Genomic DNA, 18,737 nt, shown 5'->3' with positions numbered 1-18,737 from the left:
GATTTTTAATTATAAATAAATACTTAAAGATAGCCATAAAACTTATTCTTTTTTTTTTTTTTTATTCAGATACAAGTTATAATGTCAATCGTGTTTTCGCCTGTACTTGGAGTACACTTGGCGTAAATACTTCAAAGAGTCAGTGTTCCACAGAGGAACGATGGAGAAGTCCTTGTCGATGACTAAGGATTGTGGGCTCGCCTTGTCCAGCGGTGGCCATTTCACAGGTAATAGATCTGATACCACCGGCGTTGGGTTTCTGCAACATAAGATTATCTTGTTAAATAAAACAGTTTCATCATCATCATGATCAACCCATCGCCGGCTCACTACAGAGCACGGGTCTCCTCTCAGAGTGAGAAGGATTTTGGCCATAGTCTACCACGCTGGCCATGTGCGGATTGGTAGACTTCACACACCTTTGAGGACATTATGGAGAACTCTCAGGCATGCAGGTTTCCTCACGATGTTTTCCTTCACCATTAAAGCAAGTGATATTTAATTAATAAAAATTTATTTTAGTTTTAATTTAATGTTGTTTTTTTTAGATTTAAGTTTTTAATAGTTTATTTGTTAACCATTAATAAAAATGCACATAGCTCCGAAAAGTTGCGGTGCGTGCCCTGGATCGAACCCCCGACATCCGATAAGAAGGCGGACGTCCTAACCAATAGGCTATCACAGCTTATGTGGAATAATTAATTATTCTGTACTGTGGAATAAATAATTATAATTATGATATGAATATGCAAGAAATTTAAATAAAGAATAATAATTATTAAGGTAAAAAAAACTCGTGATTATAATTAAATATGAGCTCCCTGGCGCAGTGGTGAGCGCAGTAGTCTGCACAGTGCCACAAGGCTCTCTTGGCACTTCAGTGACATTGACAGGGGGGCGCTGTTGTTTTTGTATTTTTTGTATGTTTTGCGCCCCCTTTGTACTTGTTCTCCAACAAAAACAAGAACAAAGGGGGCACTTAACGGCAATGTTAGTTCTGATGTTCGCCACGCGCCAAGATAGCCTTGTCGCACTGTAAATGGGGGATCCCAAGAGTAATTTGTGAGTTTATTATTTTTAAATTGCCTCTGGTGGTCTGGTGGGAGGCTACGGCAACGGCTAGTTACCAACCTACCGACAAAGCCGTGCTGCCAAGCATTTAGCGTTCCGGTACGATGCCATGTAGAAACCGATAAATTGTATGGGTTTAATAAAACTCTTTAATAAAACCTCTTCCAGGTGAGCCCGCTTCCATCTTAGATTGTATCATCACCTACCACCAGGTGAGAACGACGCAGTCAAGGGCTAACTTATAATGGAATAAATAAATAAAGTTAGTGATTTTTGATTCTACTGGTTTCTACAAGATTTTTTTGTTTCCAGACTCAGACTAAGTGCAATTAAAAATAAGTGGTCGAAGGCAAGATATTATGAGGAAAAAGATAACGCGGATGTAGCTAGTAAGATTAAATAAATAAATGTTACGTAATTTCATTACAAAGAAGAATTGGCAGTAATACCTATAATATTTTTCTGCGCCAACTTAGGCCACGACGATGGCCAATTGACAATTATTGATGGCGATGACGATGGACAATTTTTTTTTTTTATTCAGATACAAGTTAGCCCTTGACTACAATCTCACCTGGTGGTAAGTGATGATGCAGTCTAAGATGATAGCGGGCTAACCTGGAAGGGGTATGGCAGTTTTTATTAAACCCATACCCCTTTGGTTTCTACACGGCATCGTACCGGAACGCTAAATCGCTTGGCGGCACGGCTTTGCCGGTAGGGTGGTAACTAGCCACGGCCGAAGCCTCCCACCAGACCAAAATATTATCAATCGTAGAGGAGATGCCTTTGCTATTTCCACAATTTTATAGTTCTATGGGAGGTGGGACGGCAGTCCGACGTGCCCGGAGAGGATCAGTTTTCAGCATAGACGTTTTCAGTATGGAGATTCGAAAGTAGGCTTTACGCGCTCTCCAAAACTCCGGCTGCAACTGATTTTTTTACAAAAAACCCCAGTACTTTGGTGGCTCAACCCAGGATTCGAACCCAGGATCGCTGATTCCACAGCCAACTAATTCAAAGAGGTCGTTAACAGAAACATCATAAGATTAACCTTAAAGCATGCGTACCCATATTTTGCAAAATTCGCCCACATAGTCGTCACCCTATTAATCATTTGATATTCAAAGAACGACGGAATAACATTCTGGCTGAAGATATAGAACAAATCATCAGCGTGTGTAGCTCCCGGGATATGCTTTAGCACTTTGCCCATGGTTAATTTAACCAAATTGCGCCATCCATAATAACTGAACACGTAACTGTATACCGGTTTATCATTGGTCTTAAGATATAGCTCAGCTTCTTCTAACGTAGGGTATGTTATAAAGACTTCCCCGTGCAACCTTGATAGGTTAGCTAAAGTGTCATGCGAGATAGCTTCGTTGCCTAAATAAAAATTGTGCAACTTTTTCGCCACTTCTTTCCTTTCTGCTTCCGATGGTATGTGCAAGTTTTTAGGCAATGTTTTCTCAACAGCAATTTTGGCTATAGTTGTATCATTTTCTAGAGCTGCAAGTAGTAGACCTTCTTCGTTACACGATCCAATCATCACAGGGACTTTATTGTATTCACCTTTTGAAAGTAAATTATATGGTAAATCTTTCAAGAATGCTTCTTCGCCATCTAGTTCATCTTCTATACAAGGTACGTATAACAGTTCCGAAATTACTACATTGCCTTCTTTTCTCGGAACTCTAGTAGCTATAAGTTCTGCATTACTTTTGTTCATCAATATATTGTAAATTTCATATGGATCCTCCGTTAGGTACTGCATTACTTTAGTTAATAAGCTGGCCATGTAAACTGGCTTGAATTGGAAAGCCCATGTCGCTGTCGAGGAACCACTTTGTATTATAGCTTTATGGAACAAGCCTTTGGACATCCGCGATACTATATGGTAGGATACAGACGCCGCACCAGCACTTTCACCAAATATAGTGACGTTGTCAGGGTCTCCTCCAAAAGCTTTAATATTTCGTTGGACCCACTTTAAAGCAGCCACTTGATCTTTCATACCGGCATTGCCTGGTGCTTCCTTTATTCGCAAACAAGCGAAACCTAGTATATTAAGTCTATAGTTGATAGTGACTAGAATAACTCCCTTATTAACTAGATATTCTGGACCATACATCGATGAGGCTGAACCGTCGAAAAATCCCCCGCCGTGAATAAAAAGCATAACCGGATATGACGTGACATCCGTCGCATCCATAGGGGTAAACACATTAAGAACTAAACAGTCTTCTTGGCCTATAACTAAGCTTTGACCCAGTCTCTGTGGGCATTTGATATTTTGGTCTACTGCTTCGTAAACACCACGCCATGATGGCGGAGGGCCAGGAGCCTGAAAAAAAATATTTTTATTTCGTGGGTGATAAACTGATAATAGAAACGATTCATTGAACTTGATAATGAAACAGAGGTCATAATAAAACCACACGTCATAATATAGGTATGTTTTCTGGGTTATAAACCATAAACACGGCTTTTGATTCCACACCTAGCCCACCGTGCACTCGTGAGAGTCGTGACCGCGTGCTAGCTAATTATGGACAGCGCCATCTATGTGCGATTTAGTAAAGATACCTATTAGTTCTTTAACACATTTTTTTATGATGTAACCACAAATGTTTTCTGATTTTTCCTTTATTTGTGCTATAAGACATTGCTACCTGCCCTTCATGATTCTAGTTCAACAGAAAGTACCCTATAGGTTTTGATTCCCTTTTCTTGTCAGATACGACAGACAACGAAGTGATCCAATAAGGGTTCCTTTTTTCCTTTTGAGGTACGAAACTCAAAAATTCTTAAGATAAGCATTTTAGGTACCTACCTGAAACCGTTTTTCCGGATGTGAAGCGTATGGGATTCCAACATAGCTCTTGTAAGCGCCATTAGGCGATATGGCGCCACGCAACCAGCCCCCTTGGACTCGCACTGGTGTCGTTGGTTGCCGGACCAGGCGCGCCGCCCACAGCGACCAGAGCAGCAACCACTGGTTCTTCATAGCCAGAATAAACTGAAAAATACATTAAAAACATGTCTTTATATTATACTAGCTTATGCTCGCGACTTCGTCCGCGTTGGTTACACAAAATTTAAACCTCTATTTCACACCCTTAGTGGTTGAATTTTCAAAAATCCTTTCTTAGCGGATGCCTACGCTACGTCACAATAGCTATCTGCATGCTAAATTGAAGCCCGATCCATCCAGTAGTTTGAGCTGTGCGTTGATAGATCAGTCAGTCAATCAGTCAGTCAGTCAGTCAGTCACCTTTTCCTTTTATTATATTTAGACGTGATTTAGACTAATAGCTGATGCCCGCGAAATCGTAAATTGCCCTTGATCATAATTGCTAGTTAATTAAATTAATGTAGCTACTTCATGATTGTAGGTACGTGTGAAAATTGAAAATACACTTTCCGTAAAAAAAACGCCTGTGAAGAAAAAATAATAATTTCATCAAATGAAAATGATTTAGCAATAATGCCCAACGCTAACAGCACAATCATAATATCATTTAAATAAGTAGGAATTACAAATACTCGAATGTCGATGTATAGTCCGTACAAAATGACTTGGTACTTTAATGACTTTGTACCTACCTATCTTTGACTCTTCAAAAAACTAAGTTGTCATTTTTCCGTTTTTAACCGACTTCAAAAAAAGTAGGAGGTTCTCAATTCGTCGGAATCTTTTTTTTTTTATGTATGCTCCCCGATTACTCGAAGACGCCTGGACCGATTTTGAAAATTCTTTTTTTGTTTGAAAGGGTATACTTCAAAGTTGGTCCCATTTAAATTTGGTGAAGATCTGATGAACATCTTCGAAGATAGATACTGGAACTCCTCAACGGATAAGAGTAAATTGCTCGCGATCAGTGTAATAGCTTAGTAAACAGTAGATTTTTAACCAGTCATAGCATAATTCCATGGGACCACTAAAAATTGTGAAATAAAAAAAATTTACAAAAAAAATAAAAACCGACTTCGATACACAAACACTAAAAATTGAAAAATAATTTAATTTATTACCGAATATATTATGTATACAAGAATTAATATAGTTCCATAATAATATTTTTTGGGGTCGGTGCCAATGAGGTGCTATTGTGGAGTCTTATAAAAATATGAAGTCTAGACGATTCGCGCAGCTAAAGCTAATTGGCACCGGCACCAAAAAGTATTATTATGGAACTATATTAATTCTTGTATACATAATATATTCGGTAATAAATTAAATTATTTTTCAATTTTTAGTGTTTGTGTATCGAAGTCGGTTTTTATTTTTTTTTTGTAATTATTATTTAAAAAACTAGTAAGTTACACATTTCTCTCCTTTGTGCTAGTAACCTACTTATAATAAGTAACGGATATGTTATTATTGAATAGTTACACACTTACATATTACGTAGTTATTGCATGTTAACACTATCACTTTTCATCTAGATACTATTTATCTCTGCTTTTCACTATACACAATACACTTTTTTAAATATTTCGATTTCACTCAACTCGATTCGTATTCGACACAAATTCGACGGCCCCTGTGGACGACGCATGCCATTAATATGAACTAAAATTTGTATGGAATTTACTTAAGTTAGTTAATCATTCGCCGCGATTCGCTCGCGGGGCAAAGGTTGTCTCAAGGCTATCTAATCGTTTATGTTATTATTACGCTTCCGTGTATCCTTGTGAGATAATAATTTTAGTTTCACCTGTACAGTTATTGTGCATAGACGGAATCATTATTAAAACCTACCCATTAACTACCAATATCAAGTCAAATCATTTAAAACTTAGGTAATTGCCAAAAAAGGAGTGTATTTGAGTTCATGTACTTTACGCTGCGTTCTGATATCTACCCTAAGGTGGGAGGTTACCTGGCTGGCACCCCACCCAAGTGTGGTGCCAGCCAGGTAATCTCCCAGTGTGCCTCGTTACTGCTGGTCCCTTTTGGATGCGTCCGAGGGGAAGAGCAGTATTCAGACGGGTTTTACGAACTATGTGCCCTGCCCATTGCCACTTCAGCTTCGCAACCCGTTGAGCTGTCGGTTACTCTAGTTCTCCTACGGATCTCCTCATTTCTGATTTGATCCAACTGAAATTCCTACCATAGCTCATAGTCATAATAGCTACCTTACCTCATCATCATGATCAACCCATAGCCGGCTCACTGCAGAGCACGGGTCTCCTCTCAGAGTGAGAAGGGTTTGGCCATAGTCTACCACGCTGGCTATGTGCGGATTGGTGGACCTTACACACCTTTGAGAATATTATGGAGAACTCTCAGGCATGCAGGTTTCCTCACGACGTATTCCTTCACCGTTAAAGCTAGTGATATTTAATTACTTAAAACGCACATAGCTCCGAAAAGTTAGAAGTGCGTGCCCGGGATTGAGCCCCCGACCTCCGGACGGAAAAGGCGGACGTCCTTACCACTAGGCTATCACAGCTTTTTAGGTACCTTAGGTACTGCATTAATATTCGAGTAAAGTATTGAGTACACACTACACTATCCTATGTCGATGCTACACACCTATGTAATAGATCAGCTTCGGTTCAAATGTATACTGATCACTTTCATTTGCATGACATTAATCCATTTCAACCATTTCAAATGAAAATCAACACTTTTCCTCATATAAATAAAGTTGTTTTCGTTTTTCTATACACTGCCATCCGACTCGAAATGTTTTGCGGCAAACCAGTTCATAACTATTTTATATTCATTTGGTATTCAAAAATAGATCTTATAATGCGTACCAGTAAAGTTTTAAATCGTTTAATAAAAGGTTTACAGGTAAAACTGGAATTTTAATCGCTGTACACAAGGGTGACCAGCTCTTCTGAATTTGCAGGACATGTCCTGATTTATATGATGTATCTGAATATTGACTAGACAAACTCAATGAAGACCTTCTAAAGATAATTAGGTGTCTGTGAAAGTGATTTGTTACATTTCCGTAAAAAGTTAATTTCAAAGTTACTTATTCTTCCAAACCATATATTCTAACAAACCATAGACACAGATTATAATAATTTGTAGAACGTGCGTGAACAGTGAACGTGAACATTGAGTTTGACTATTTAAAAATTTTAAATGCAAATAGAAATCACAATCTGTATAGGTAACATGAATAGAGAATCATGAGTAGACAACGCTCTCCGAAGCGCTCTCCAGCTCTCTTCAGAGTTTGATTCCTTGATACTTAAATTATTATTTTATTTACCTAATAATACTTGATGCCCGCGTCTTCGTCCGCGTGGATTTACATTTTTCAAAATCCCGCGGGAACTCTTTGATTTTCCGGGATAAAAAGTAGCGTATGTGTTAATCCAGGATATAATCTATCTCCATTCCAAAGTTCATCCAAATCCGTTCAGCCGTTTTTGCGAGATGTTACTCAATCTCCAACATCCAAACATCCACACTTTCACATTTATAATAATATTAGTAGGATAAAAGGAAAAGCTGACTGACTGACTGACTGATCTATCAACGCACAGCTAAAACTACTGGATGGATCGGGCTAAAATTTGGCATGTAAATCTATCGGCATACGTAGACAATCCCTAAAAGGGTACCTAAAACACGGGCTAAAATTTGTGTAGTCCACGCGTACAAAGTCACGGATATAAGCTAGTAATAAATAATAGGTTTTTTGCTTCAAAAATGTAGCACAAAAATTGCATTTACGCACAATGATCATTAATCAGGATCATTGTAAATAACTAGCTGCCCCGGCGAACTTCGTACCGCCTAACAGTCGATTCTTTTTCAGGCAATTTTTTTAATTTTTCTCTCCGTAAGAACCATCCTTGTACTTCAAGGAATATTATAAAAAACGAATTAGCGAAATCGGTTCAGCTGTTCTCGAGATTTGCGAGCAGCAACACATTTAGCGATTCATTTTTATATATAGAGAAAAGAAGATATGTTCTGGATATTCTCCTCACATTTCCCGATTTCCAGCTATACACGTGGTAGCCCTTCGAAGTTTGCGTGCATCTTTTTTCTGTCGTTCTTCATTCTTCACCCGCGATGTAACTCGGACGTGGCGTGTCTACGGTACCTACCTACCGTTCACTTTACACATTCTTTTGAACTTTTCAATTCTTAAAACTAGTGCTTTACTACTGATCTTTTATGGACTTTTTCATAATAATATAGGCGCTTAGAACTTAAACTTGACGAAATCAGTATTTATTAGGTGAGAAAACTAAAACTATCAGTGTCTATTGCATTGTGGAACCCTGAACAGAAGGTTAATTTTAAAATAATCTAGTGAAAACAACGATTTTCGTTTAGAAAGTTACCTGGCTACTATTAAATTAAGGTAGGTACTATAGGTAGCTACTTTCAGTATGATAATAATTATGTTTTCTGTTTAGTCTAACGAATTGGTATTTCCGTAATTATTGATGATGACAATTTTGTACGCTGTCGATAACAATATAATGTATTTATATCACAATATCAATATTATATGACATGATCCGTCTCGCCTCTTCGAGACGTAGTTTATAATATGTAGGTACAGAATATAATCCAAGTTAAAATTATCAAAATAATATTTGTAGGAATCATAGACTGACTGACTGATCTTTCAACACACAGCTCAAACCACTGGACAGATCAAGCTCAAATTTGGTATTCAGATAGCTACTATGATGTAGACATCCGCTAAGAAAGGATTTTTAAAAATTCAATCCCTAAAGGGGTAAAATAGGAGCTTGTGTAGTGCACGCGGACGAAGTCGCGAGCATTAGCTTGTTTAAGATATAACCCAAAACTTTCTCTTTTTCAGAACATTTGTAAACATGAAATGTACAAAATCTACAACGTTAAAACTAAACACCTGACCTCTTGTACCCGGAGGCTCAATCATAACTAGTGAACAATGAGGTCATATTGGTTTATACTGTGGTCACTATGGGCGACGCGGCTGGTCAGGCAACCAACGGCACCTGTCCTCGTCAGCGGAGGCTGGTTGCGTGGCCAGATTGCGAGAGACGGCTCGCATTTGAGCTACACGGGCATACCCTATGCTGCATATGAAGACAGATTCCAGGTACCTACCTATTTATTACCTTCATCATGGTCACAGGTCTCCTCTCACAGTGAGAAGGGTTTAGGTCATGGTCCACCACGCTAGCCCCGCCGATTGCTGGCCGATTGACAGAATTCACATACCTTTGTGAACAATATGGAAAACTCTCAGGCATGCAGATAGGTCTATTATCATGATGTTTTTTTTCGCCAAGAAAGCAAAATTACCTTTTTCCTAATATATTATAGTTCTTATGTTTCCAATTTAAACAAGAAACCCTTATAGTTTCGTCCAGTTTGTCTATTCGTCAATAAATTCAGCAAAGTTCAAAGTTGCTTACTGTAAAATGACTGTGACACACAGACAGACAATTTTCCACTTTACAGCTCTAAGCTGTAAAGTTGAAAAGCACAATAATTATAAAAACACAGAGGAAAAATGATTTTTGAGATTCTTGTAGCATGGCAACTAGCCATGGCCGAAGGATCCCATGAAAACGACCAGAGAATCATCAAAAAGAAATCAATCATTTAGCCCAAAACGCCCCTATCAGTGACCTCCACAGAACGCTCAAAATATGTGCTTGAAACTAATGACCAATAATTTGCTATTTTCAGGCTCCACACTCCAACGTGTCCTGGAAAGGCATGCTAGACGCAACCGAAGAACACATTAGATGTTCTCAAAGATTTACAGAAAACCTGATTTTAGGTACAGAAGACTGCCTCACTGTTAACGTTTACACACCATTAGAAACAACGAATGAACTAAAACCTGTCATGGTGTATATCCATGGCGGAGGTTTCAGAGATGGCTCAGGGTCGCCTTTCCTGTACGGACCAGAATACTTGGTCAAACATGACGTGATACTAGTAACATTTAACTATAGACTTGAAATCCTTGGATTCCTATGTCTGGGCATCAAGGAAGCTCCAGGAAACGTTGGACTTAAAGATCAACTTGAAGCTTTACGTTGGATAAAAAAGAACATAGGAAAATTTGGTGGAAACCCGAAAGATATAACACTGTTTGGTGTAAGTGCCGGCTCGGCATCCGTGTTGCTCCATATCCTATCACCGATGTCTAAGGGACTGTTCCAAAAAGCGATCATGCAGAGTGGTTCCTCTATTTCTCCTTGGAGCTTTCAGTTTGAACCAATTAAGACAGCTAAATTATTAGCCAACCGAATGGGTTATAATATAGAAGATCCTTATGAACTATACAAATTATTCAAGAACAAATCTGTCATAGAATTGTTAAGTACACGCATTCCTAGATCACATGGAGATATAATGTTATCAGAAAATATATTCGTTCCTTGTATTGAGAGAAAAATTCCAGAAGATAATCAGTTCCTACCTGATTCGCCATACAATTTAATCGTCGAAGGTGATTATAATAAAGTTCCGCTTATAATAGGGCATACTAATGCTGAAGGGTATATGTTTGTTGGTAAGGAGAATGATACGACAATGCGGAATTTTAATACGTTTGGCTCACTTCCAAGAGATTTAATATTTCCGACAAATTTAGAAAAGAAAGAGACAGCAGAACAACTTAATAAGCTTTACTTTAATAAAGATGACACAGAAAATGACTTCTTAGCAAAATTATCTAAATACGAAGGTGACATAAGCATTGTATACCCAGTTACCATTACAGCTGTACTATTGTCACAATCTATGGAGTATCCGGTATACATGTACAAATTCTGTCGGGATGGATGGATGAATCTAGTTAAAGCACTCTACAAATTCTGGAGGTATCCTGGAGCAACTCATGCTGACGACATTTTCTACATTTTTAAAGTTGGCGTCACTTTGCCTCAGTCGTTTCTAGAAACGAAGACTATAAGTAGAATGACCACGTTGTGGACGAATTTCGCTAAGTATGGGTAAGTCAATTTTTGTTACTTCGTCTAGTAGAAATGTACGAAATTGACTGATCAGTTTAATGCCCACAAAAAGTCCTTTTCTTGAGCGTAGGTACCTACTGTTTTATAAATAATCGGATTTTAACACTCTCAAAACCCAAAGACGATAAGTTCTTATATTTTATCTGTTGCCGTTGTCGTCGTCACTACTGAGCATTGGTCTCTTGTAGAGACGCCGCAGTTTTGCGCCACCTGAATCCAGCGGCTCCCTGCGATTCGTATGATGGCATCTGTCCAATCTGTCAGGATCTGCCAATGCTGTATTTTCCAATACGAAGTCGCCATTTCAGCCCAACCCCATTAGAACCCTAACGTCTATCGGTTCTTCAAAATATATGTCCCACCCATGCCCATTGCCAACTTCAAGTTCACAGCCCGTTGAACTAAGTAGATATGTATGTCGGTTGCTCTGGTTTCTTCTACAGATACCTATTCCCATTTTAAATTTGATCACGTAGTGAAACCCTGAGCATATTATATAGATCTCTCTATCATCCGCAAATGATTCTGAGCTTTCTTATAGAGGCATAGCTGGCGACAATGTCTTGGGTTCGTACCCGTAGGTCATCAATGGCATTGTTTGAAGACTGAAAATTCTTCGGTACCTGAATCCTATCGTAGTTAGGTAATAATATAAAAAAACTAATCATTTTTCTAATTATTTTCAGAATACCCACGCCCAACGTGACGCAACTATTGCTAAAGAAATGGTATCCATTAGATGTAAGGAAACCAGAACTTCTGATTATAGACAAGGAGTTTTCAACAGAACCACTGTGGAATGACCCCAGCTTACGGTTCTGGAATAAAACTTATACTAAATATAGGAGGAAAACGTGATTGTGTAATCAGTAATTAGCTTAATTTATGTGGTGTTGTAAACTTTTAGATTTAAGAGAAATAATTATTATGGTATTTTTATAAAAGCACTTACAATATTTGTTATGTTAGATTATTATCACACAGTAAATATTTTTTTTTTCAAAACAACAATCTAGGAAAAAATAGATCGTATCTACTATCCTAAAACTCATCCCAGTTACCGACTAAAGTCAACGTTGCTTTCCCAGCGCTGAGCACAAAGGACTGAAATGCGCTGTGCAAGCAAAACTAATAGATTAAAAATGCGAAAATGTGTCTATCTGTTATTATCTTTTCACGACCTATCCGTCCATCCGATCAATCTAATTTTGACGAAAAATTTGTTCAGAGATAGCTAGCATCCCGGGGAAGAACATAGGCTACTTTTGGTCCCGGAAACTCAGAGAGGTTTTGAACAACGGGATTTTGAAAAACCTAAACCCATATGGACAAAGGTTTTGGCATCACTTACTTAGTACAGAAATAGTTTTCATTGAAGATGGACGTAGATTTATTTTTAAGCCTGGAAAATTATACAGTTCCCACGGGATTTTTAAAAACGTAAATCCATTGCCTATTTCTTTTTTTTAAATTTATTTATTCATATTAATTTTACAGAGTTTCCTACATATCTATCTCGCCAAACTGGTGGGCCAGTTTGTTGACGAGGTCTATGAAGTCGCGTTAAGAAAATGTTACAGGCAGACAGGCTTACTTTTGTCTTTATAATATTAGTATTTATTGTAATGAACTTGCGCCGTAATAGCCTAGTGGTTAGGACGTCCGCCCCCTATTCGGGAAGTCGGGGGTTCGATCCCAAGCACGCACATCTAACTTTTATATTTACTTACTGTTTTATATGTGCGTTTTAAGAAATTAAATATCACTCGCTTTAGCGGTTAAAGCGTGAGAAAACCTGCATGCCTGAGAGGTCTACATAATGTTCTCGAAGGTGTCGCTAATGCGCGATAGGCTAGCGTGGTGGACTATGGCCTAAATCTTCTCATACTTAGAGGAGACCCGTACTCTGTAGTGAGCGATAATGGGTTGATCATGCTGATGCTATGAGATTCTAATAGGTGCAACATAACTCATACGCAGTGTCGGCCTTGATGTCTATACGGTGAGACAGACTGACAGTCTGAATCTAACTCAAAGTCAGTTGCCCAAGCTGCCGCTACAAGTAAATAGTGTGTCGTCATAACTTGCTTGTCACGGAATGTTGGAATAGGTACTCGAGTGACTCGATTATCGGAGCATTGATATACAAACTCAAGATATATCTACAATCAAAATGGCGACAGCAATCGCATTTGTCGTCACCTGCAAGCCTAACCTGTAATAAAAAACCAGCTAAGTGCGAGTCAGGCTCGCGCATTGAGGGTTCCGTATTACAATCGTATTTTATCGACATTTTGCACAATAATATTAAATCACACACTGTATTACAGGAGAATCTCTGTATTTACAATAATTAATTGTGTCACACTCTGTACTTATACAAATCATTACAATAATTTCTTAACGGAATAAACAAACTGTCACGTGCGCTCGATCAGACTGACGTCCCACACGCCAGCGCGCCCCCCCTCGCCCAAGCTCGGCTACCGCCGACAACGGCCGAAGCGCCATCGGTACCGTCGTAGCGACGCGGCGCGTCACATCGGCCATCCTGCAAAGTGAATACCACCAGGGTATTCACAACGTGTATTAGTGGAGAATACAATGCTTAAATTATCATGTAATTGAATAGATTTGACCAGATCAGACTGAAAGTCAGATATCCAAATTTCCAGAAGATCTATAAGATCTTGCGTAGGTATCTACAATGTCTGCTTCACTATCAGAATCTTTGCTTTTGCATGACAGTAATGTATCAGAAGCAGCTACCGCTACAAACATGTTGTAGCATTTCATTCCTTTTACACTCTGAAATTGATATCGATCATCCTAGAATTACCTAACCTGCGTTACTTTGTATGTCGTAACATAAATTTGATCTATCTTGTGATTGACCCCAGTATCGGAATTAGCGGAATGATTATGCCACAAATCATATTCTCTGTTGTTTCCTTCCTTTCCTGCTTCTTTCCTGTCTTCATTACATTTAGTCCTTATATACAGCTGTTGCTTCCTCATATTCTACTCGCACTGTTCCTTTTTGAGGTGCTGTCTTCTGCAGAGTTTCTCATTTCCGGAACTAAATTCTCCTTTTGGGTGAACATGAACTCATAATATGGCGTGAATTTTTGTCGTATCTTAAACTGTTTGATTGATTCAGATAACTAATTCAGGAGCTGCGCTGTCCCATAATGTTGGTTCCTGAGCACTAGCTCTTATCGCATCTAATGGCCTCCTGTTTAGTCGTTCAGCTTGATCGTTGGCCCGTGGAGCAGCAATAACGTGTTATGAATCCTATGCGTTGTACAGAAAGCTTTAAAATATCGATTGGATACAGAAAGCCTTTGGTTGGAGATATTATTCAGTTATATGGGTATATTCTGCTAAACGTTTTACCATAACTTCTCTTTCTCAAACAACTACTTTAAACAGGCACTCACATATTATCTTTATAATACTTGTCATGCGGTAAAAACAGTGGTCGGTCTTATCTAACAGTAGTATGTATAGTATCTCTTAGCAGTCTTAGCCCAACACGACCTACGGCGGCATCATGAAACATCTTCATCTGAATCACCATCGAGCATCCTTAGGCACGGCAAATCGTTCACTATTTAATCTATTCCCTTAAATGCGTCTCCCTGACACATGCAAATCTCTGACAAAATAACGACATTATTTGTTTTTTCAGTTCAAATTTGATTATAGATGGACTGAAGTTTTCCATCTTGGAGCTGGGCTAACAGAAATCAGTCTTTGATATTATGTCAGAAATGTGACTCCAGTTATGTAGATTCTGAAGCGTTTTAATAAGTCTACACCTGGGTTATCTTTGTAAGAGAATACTTACAATACCAATTTCACTCGCATTCGTAATCGTATGTATTTCTGTTTCATACTTAAGATTATACAATGCCAAAACCAGTACAAAATTTCAGCTCTTTACCCTCAATATTAAAAAAAAATCTTAAACTCCATAGCAAAATCTTAAACTCAATATCAAAATCTTAAGATTCAATTTCATTGTGGCATTCTTAGCCAAGGTTGTCAAACAACATACATAGTTCCATCGTGGCACTCATAACTAAATTCATCATCAAATATAATACAATACAATTTAGAAATAACAAATCAATGGAATGTTTAGTACGGCACATATAATTGCAGTCGCAGCATACAGCTGATACATGCTGGCTGAGTTTCATGTGGGCTCTTCTTAGACCTAGGCGCGTTTGGAACCCTCACAGCTTTAGTTTTAAGTTCATGTAATCCACCACTACACCATTGTATTGCAAATTCAGCAATTGACAATCACAAAGTCTGTTAACTACAATAATACTCAATTTGAATAAAGGATTTGAGTTTGAGTTGAATAACTGCGCTCGTGGAATATATATATTTTCTTTTCTTCTTCTTAACTAAGATAACCGGTGAGGAAAAGTTTGACTACAATACATTAATTATTCCTGATCTTATTATTCACAGAACCTTAACCTTAGCCCGCACTATATGCAGTTCGGTCTTAGCAAGCCTATATGTTTTGCGAAAGACTGGTGTCGAAGAAGCCAATTCACTTTTCATTTCGGATAAATTATTTGGTCCAAGATCTTTCGTGTCAGCCGCGAAACAATCTCCATATTCCAGAAGCAATTCATAGTCTACACTGATTCTGTCATGCTTATTCACCAATTTTGAATTCGGAGAATTCTGATTCACAACCTTGCGAGCTCGAAGGTATGCAACCATCTGTTCTAGTGCTAGGTCATATTATATTTATTTAAATACGTATTTCTCTATGAAGTAGAAAATTGTTTTTTGAAATGTTCTGCAGTCTGTTCTGGTAAAATCAGTTCAAAAAAATACCAAATAAGGTTCAAACTGAGATAGAAAATAAAATCTACAGCATCATGGTATCAGAATCAGAATCTAAAATTTTCAGACAATAGGTACACGTAATACACAGTTCATAAAACAGAATGTAACTAAACAGCATAATAAATAGCATGAGTCGAAGTTGAAAGCGATTAGTTTCAGTTTCATAAATATGTGTTTCGTGTCTGAGGCAGAATCAGATAAAATAAATGTACAAATGTTATATTTTGCAATGTCCTGACGGGGCTTCATGTTGTAATATTGTAATATTATATATTTTATAATGTAAAACATGAATGCAAATAAATAAAGAATAAATAAAATCAGCATCAGAAACAGAATTGGAATCAGAATCGGAATCTGAGGTGACAGAACAGGAGAGGGAAAAGATTAGAACCGGTTGGTATGAGGATTGGTTCCGGATAAAATCGGCATCAGATAAGAATCGATATCGGATCAGGATCGGTATAGCATCAGAATTAGTCAGAATAGGTCGGAAGGATATCGGATAATATCCAGTATTGCATCAGAATTAGTATCAGATTAGAATGATATCGGATAATATGCGGTATCATATCAGAATCAGTATCAGGTCAGAACGACATCGGATAACACTCGGTATTGCACCAGAATCAGTATCAGGTCAGAACGATATCGAGTAATATCCGGTATTGCATCAGAATCAGTATCAGGTCAGCACGATATCGGATAATAACCAGTATCGCATCAGAATCAGTATCAGGTCAGAACGATATCGGATAATATCCGGTATTGCATCAGAATCAGTATCAGGTCAGAACGATATCGGATAATATCCTGTATTGCATCAGAATCAGTTTCAGGTCAGAACGATATCAGATAATATCCGGTATTGCACCAGAATCAGCATCAGGTCAGAACGATATCGGATAATATCCGGTATTACATCAGAATCAGTATCAAGTCAGCAGGATATCGGATAATGACCAGTATCGCATCAGAATCAGTATCAGGTCAGAACGATATCGGATAATATCCGGTATTGCATCAGAAATCAGAATCAGTACCAGGTCAGAACGATATCGGATAATATCCGGTATTACATCAGAATCAGTATCAGGTCAGCAGGATATCGGATAATAACCAGTATCGCATCAGAATCAGTATCAGGTCAGAACGATATCGGATAATATCCGGTATTGCATCAGAATCAGTATCAGGTCAGCAGGATATCGGATAATGACCAGTATCGCATCAGAATCAGTATCAGGTCAGAACGATATCGGATAATATCCGATATTGCATCAGAAATCAGAATCAGTACCAGGTCAGAACGATATCGGATAATAACCAGTATCGCATCAGAATCAGTATCAGGTCAGAACGATATCGAATAATATCTGGTATCACATCAGAATCAGTATCAGATCAGAGTGATATCTGATAAGATCCGGTATCGCATCAGTATCGGTATCGGATCAGCATCCGAATTCCGAACAGAATTTCAGATTAGTCAGAATCAGAACAGACAGATAATTCAGATACAGAAAACAGAAGCTCAAGGCCAACAGACAGATTAAATGAAATAAAAAATTACGCACCTTAGTTTTCTCGGCCCGAAAAGGACTCAACTCGTCACCCTCGACCCCTGCTGTCTTGTCTTCACCAGTTTACATGGTACAGCACGTGTAATTAATTCGCCTCTCTGCCATAATACATCCTATTGTCCATGTTAATAAACTCTGAGGTCGCCAGTTGTTCCAGTTCATAAAGTTGCCGGTACAGCAAAATACTTGACAAGATTTAAAACTTTAGTGTCGTACACACACCATCATTATTTGTATTTCAGAATTCCCTTTGAAATAATTACAGATTGAGCTAAAGTATGTTCACATCAGCTGGAGCCCTTAAGTGTGTCACTACGGCTGCAGTGTCATATCTGTTAATCTGTCGATTAAACTGTTTTGACCCATGGCTGGTACAGAATCACCGGCAAATTCCTTTTAACATTATATCTGCCGTTATCTATTTCTTGTAAATCTAGTAATAAACCCTTCTTTCTAGCATCTAACTATTTGAACATATCAGCGTTTTAGAACTTCTAGGAAACACCTTCACACACAAAGACTTTCATTTCTTCGAGTAAAATCACTCAACTAAACGATTAAACCATAACGGTGATTGGTCCGCCAAGGGAGTTTGTATTATCACTATTTTTCGTAGTCTTTCCATTTAATGAATTGTATCCAGCCAGTTTTCCGCGTTCTATTCACGTTACATTATTGTCAGGATCAAACGTAGGTAGTCTAGAAAAACTTCTCAATTATTTTCTTCACTTTCTTTTTTATCCGTTGATCACTTCATTTTTGGGTCCTATTTACATAATACCACTTCTGAATATTAAATCACACACTGTATTACAGGAGAATCTCTGTATTTACAATAATTAATTGTGTCACACTCTGTACTTATACAAATCATTACAATAATTTCTTAACGGAATAAACAAACTGTCACGTGCGCTCGATCAGACTGACGTCCCACACGCCAGCGCGCCCCCCCTCGCCCAAGCTCGGCTACCGCCGACAACGGCCGAAGCGCCATCGGTACCGTCGTAGCGACGCGGCGCGTCACAATAAATTAAAAACTGTGATGAAAAAAAAATCTGTTTTAGAATGCACAGGTGCAGTCCTTTCATATGGTACCCCACTTGATATAGTTATCTTGCTTCGAATATTGAAAATACTAATTATTAGTCACATTTTTTTGTGTGATGTAACCACAAATTCACGGTTTTCAGATTTTTCCCCTAATGTCTGCTTTAAGACCCACCTACCTGC

At 38.2% G+C, this 18,737-nt stretch overlaps 2 protein-coding genes across 4 annotated transcripts; one reads left to right on the top strand and one right to left on the bottom strand.

Annotated features, from left to right (window-relative positions):
* Positions 1-36: 36 nt before the first annotated feature.
* On the bottom strand, positions 37-18,458 carry LOC117991565 (esterase FE4-like). Of its 2 annotated transcripts, none has more exons than XM_069505612.1 (4): positions 17,499-18,458; positions 3,908-4,093; positions 2,142-3,418; positions 37-259 (listed from the first exon to the last, which is right to left on the bottom strand). In XM_069505612.1, exons 2-4 carry the CDS (start codon positions 4,079-4,081, stop codon positions 85-87), a joined length of 1,626 nt encoding a protein of 541 aa, XP_069361713.1. In that variant the 5' UTR covers positions 4,082-4,093; positions 17,499-18,458; the 3' UTR covers positions 37-84. The 2 variants fall into 2 exon arrangements, with proteins under 2 accessions (XP_069361713.1, XP_034835052.1); XM_034979161.2 differs by lacking the exon at positions 17,499-18,458 and adding an exon at positions 5,479-5,672.
* LOC117991947 (esterase FE4-like) lies at positions 8,123-12,034 on the top strand. 2 transcript variants are annotated; one of them, XM_069505613.1, is made up of 4 exons: positions 8,123-8,291; positions 8,889-9,152; positions 9,749-11,025; positions 11,733-12,034. In XM_069505613.1, the coding sequence occupies exons 2-4, from the start codon at positions 8,982-8,984 to the stop codon at positions 11,902-11,904; spliced, it is 1,620 nt and encodes a 539-aa protein (XP_069361714.1). In that variant the 5' UTR covers positions 8,123-8,291; positions 8,889-8,981; the 3' UTR covers positions 11,905-12,034. The 2 variants fall into 2 exon arrangements, with proteins under 2 accessions (XP_069361714.1, XP_034835476.2); XM_034979585.2 differs by having other exon boundaries at positions 8,123-8,417.
* Positions 18,459-18,737: the final 279 nt, after the last annotated feature.

This window comes from Maniola hyperantus, chromosome 20 (genome assembly GCF_902806685.2).
Source record: "Maniola hyperantus chromosome 20, iAphHyp1.2, whole genome shotgun sequence".
In the NCBI taxonomy this organism is placed as follows: domain Eukaryota; kingdom Metazoa; phylum Arthropoda; class Insecta; order Lepidoptera; family Nymphalidae; genus Maniola; species Maniola hyperantus.
Note: the sequence above shows the minus strand (reverse complement) of the source record. Positions and strands in the feature narration are given on the sequence as shown.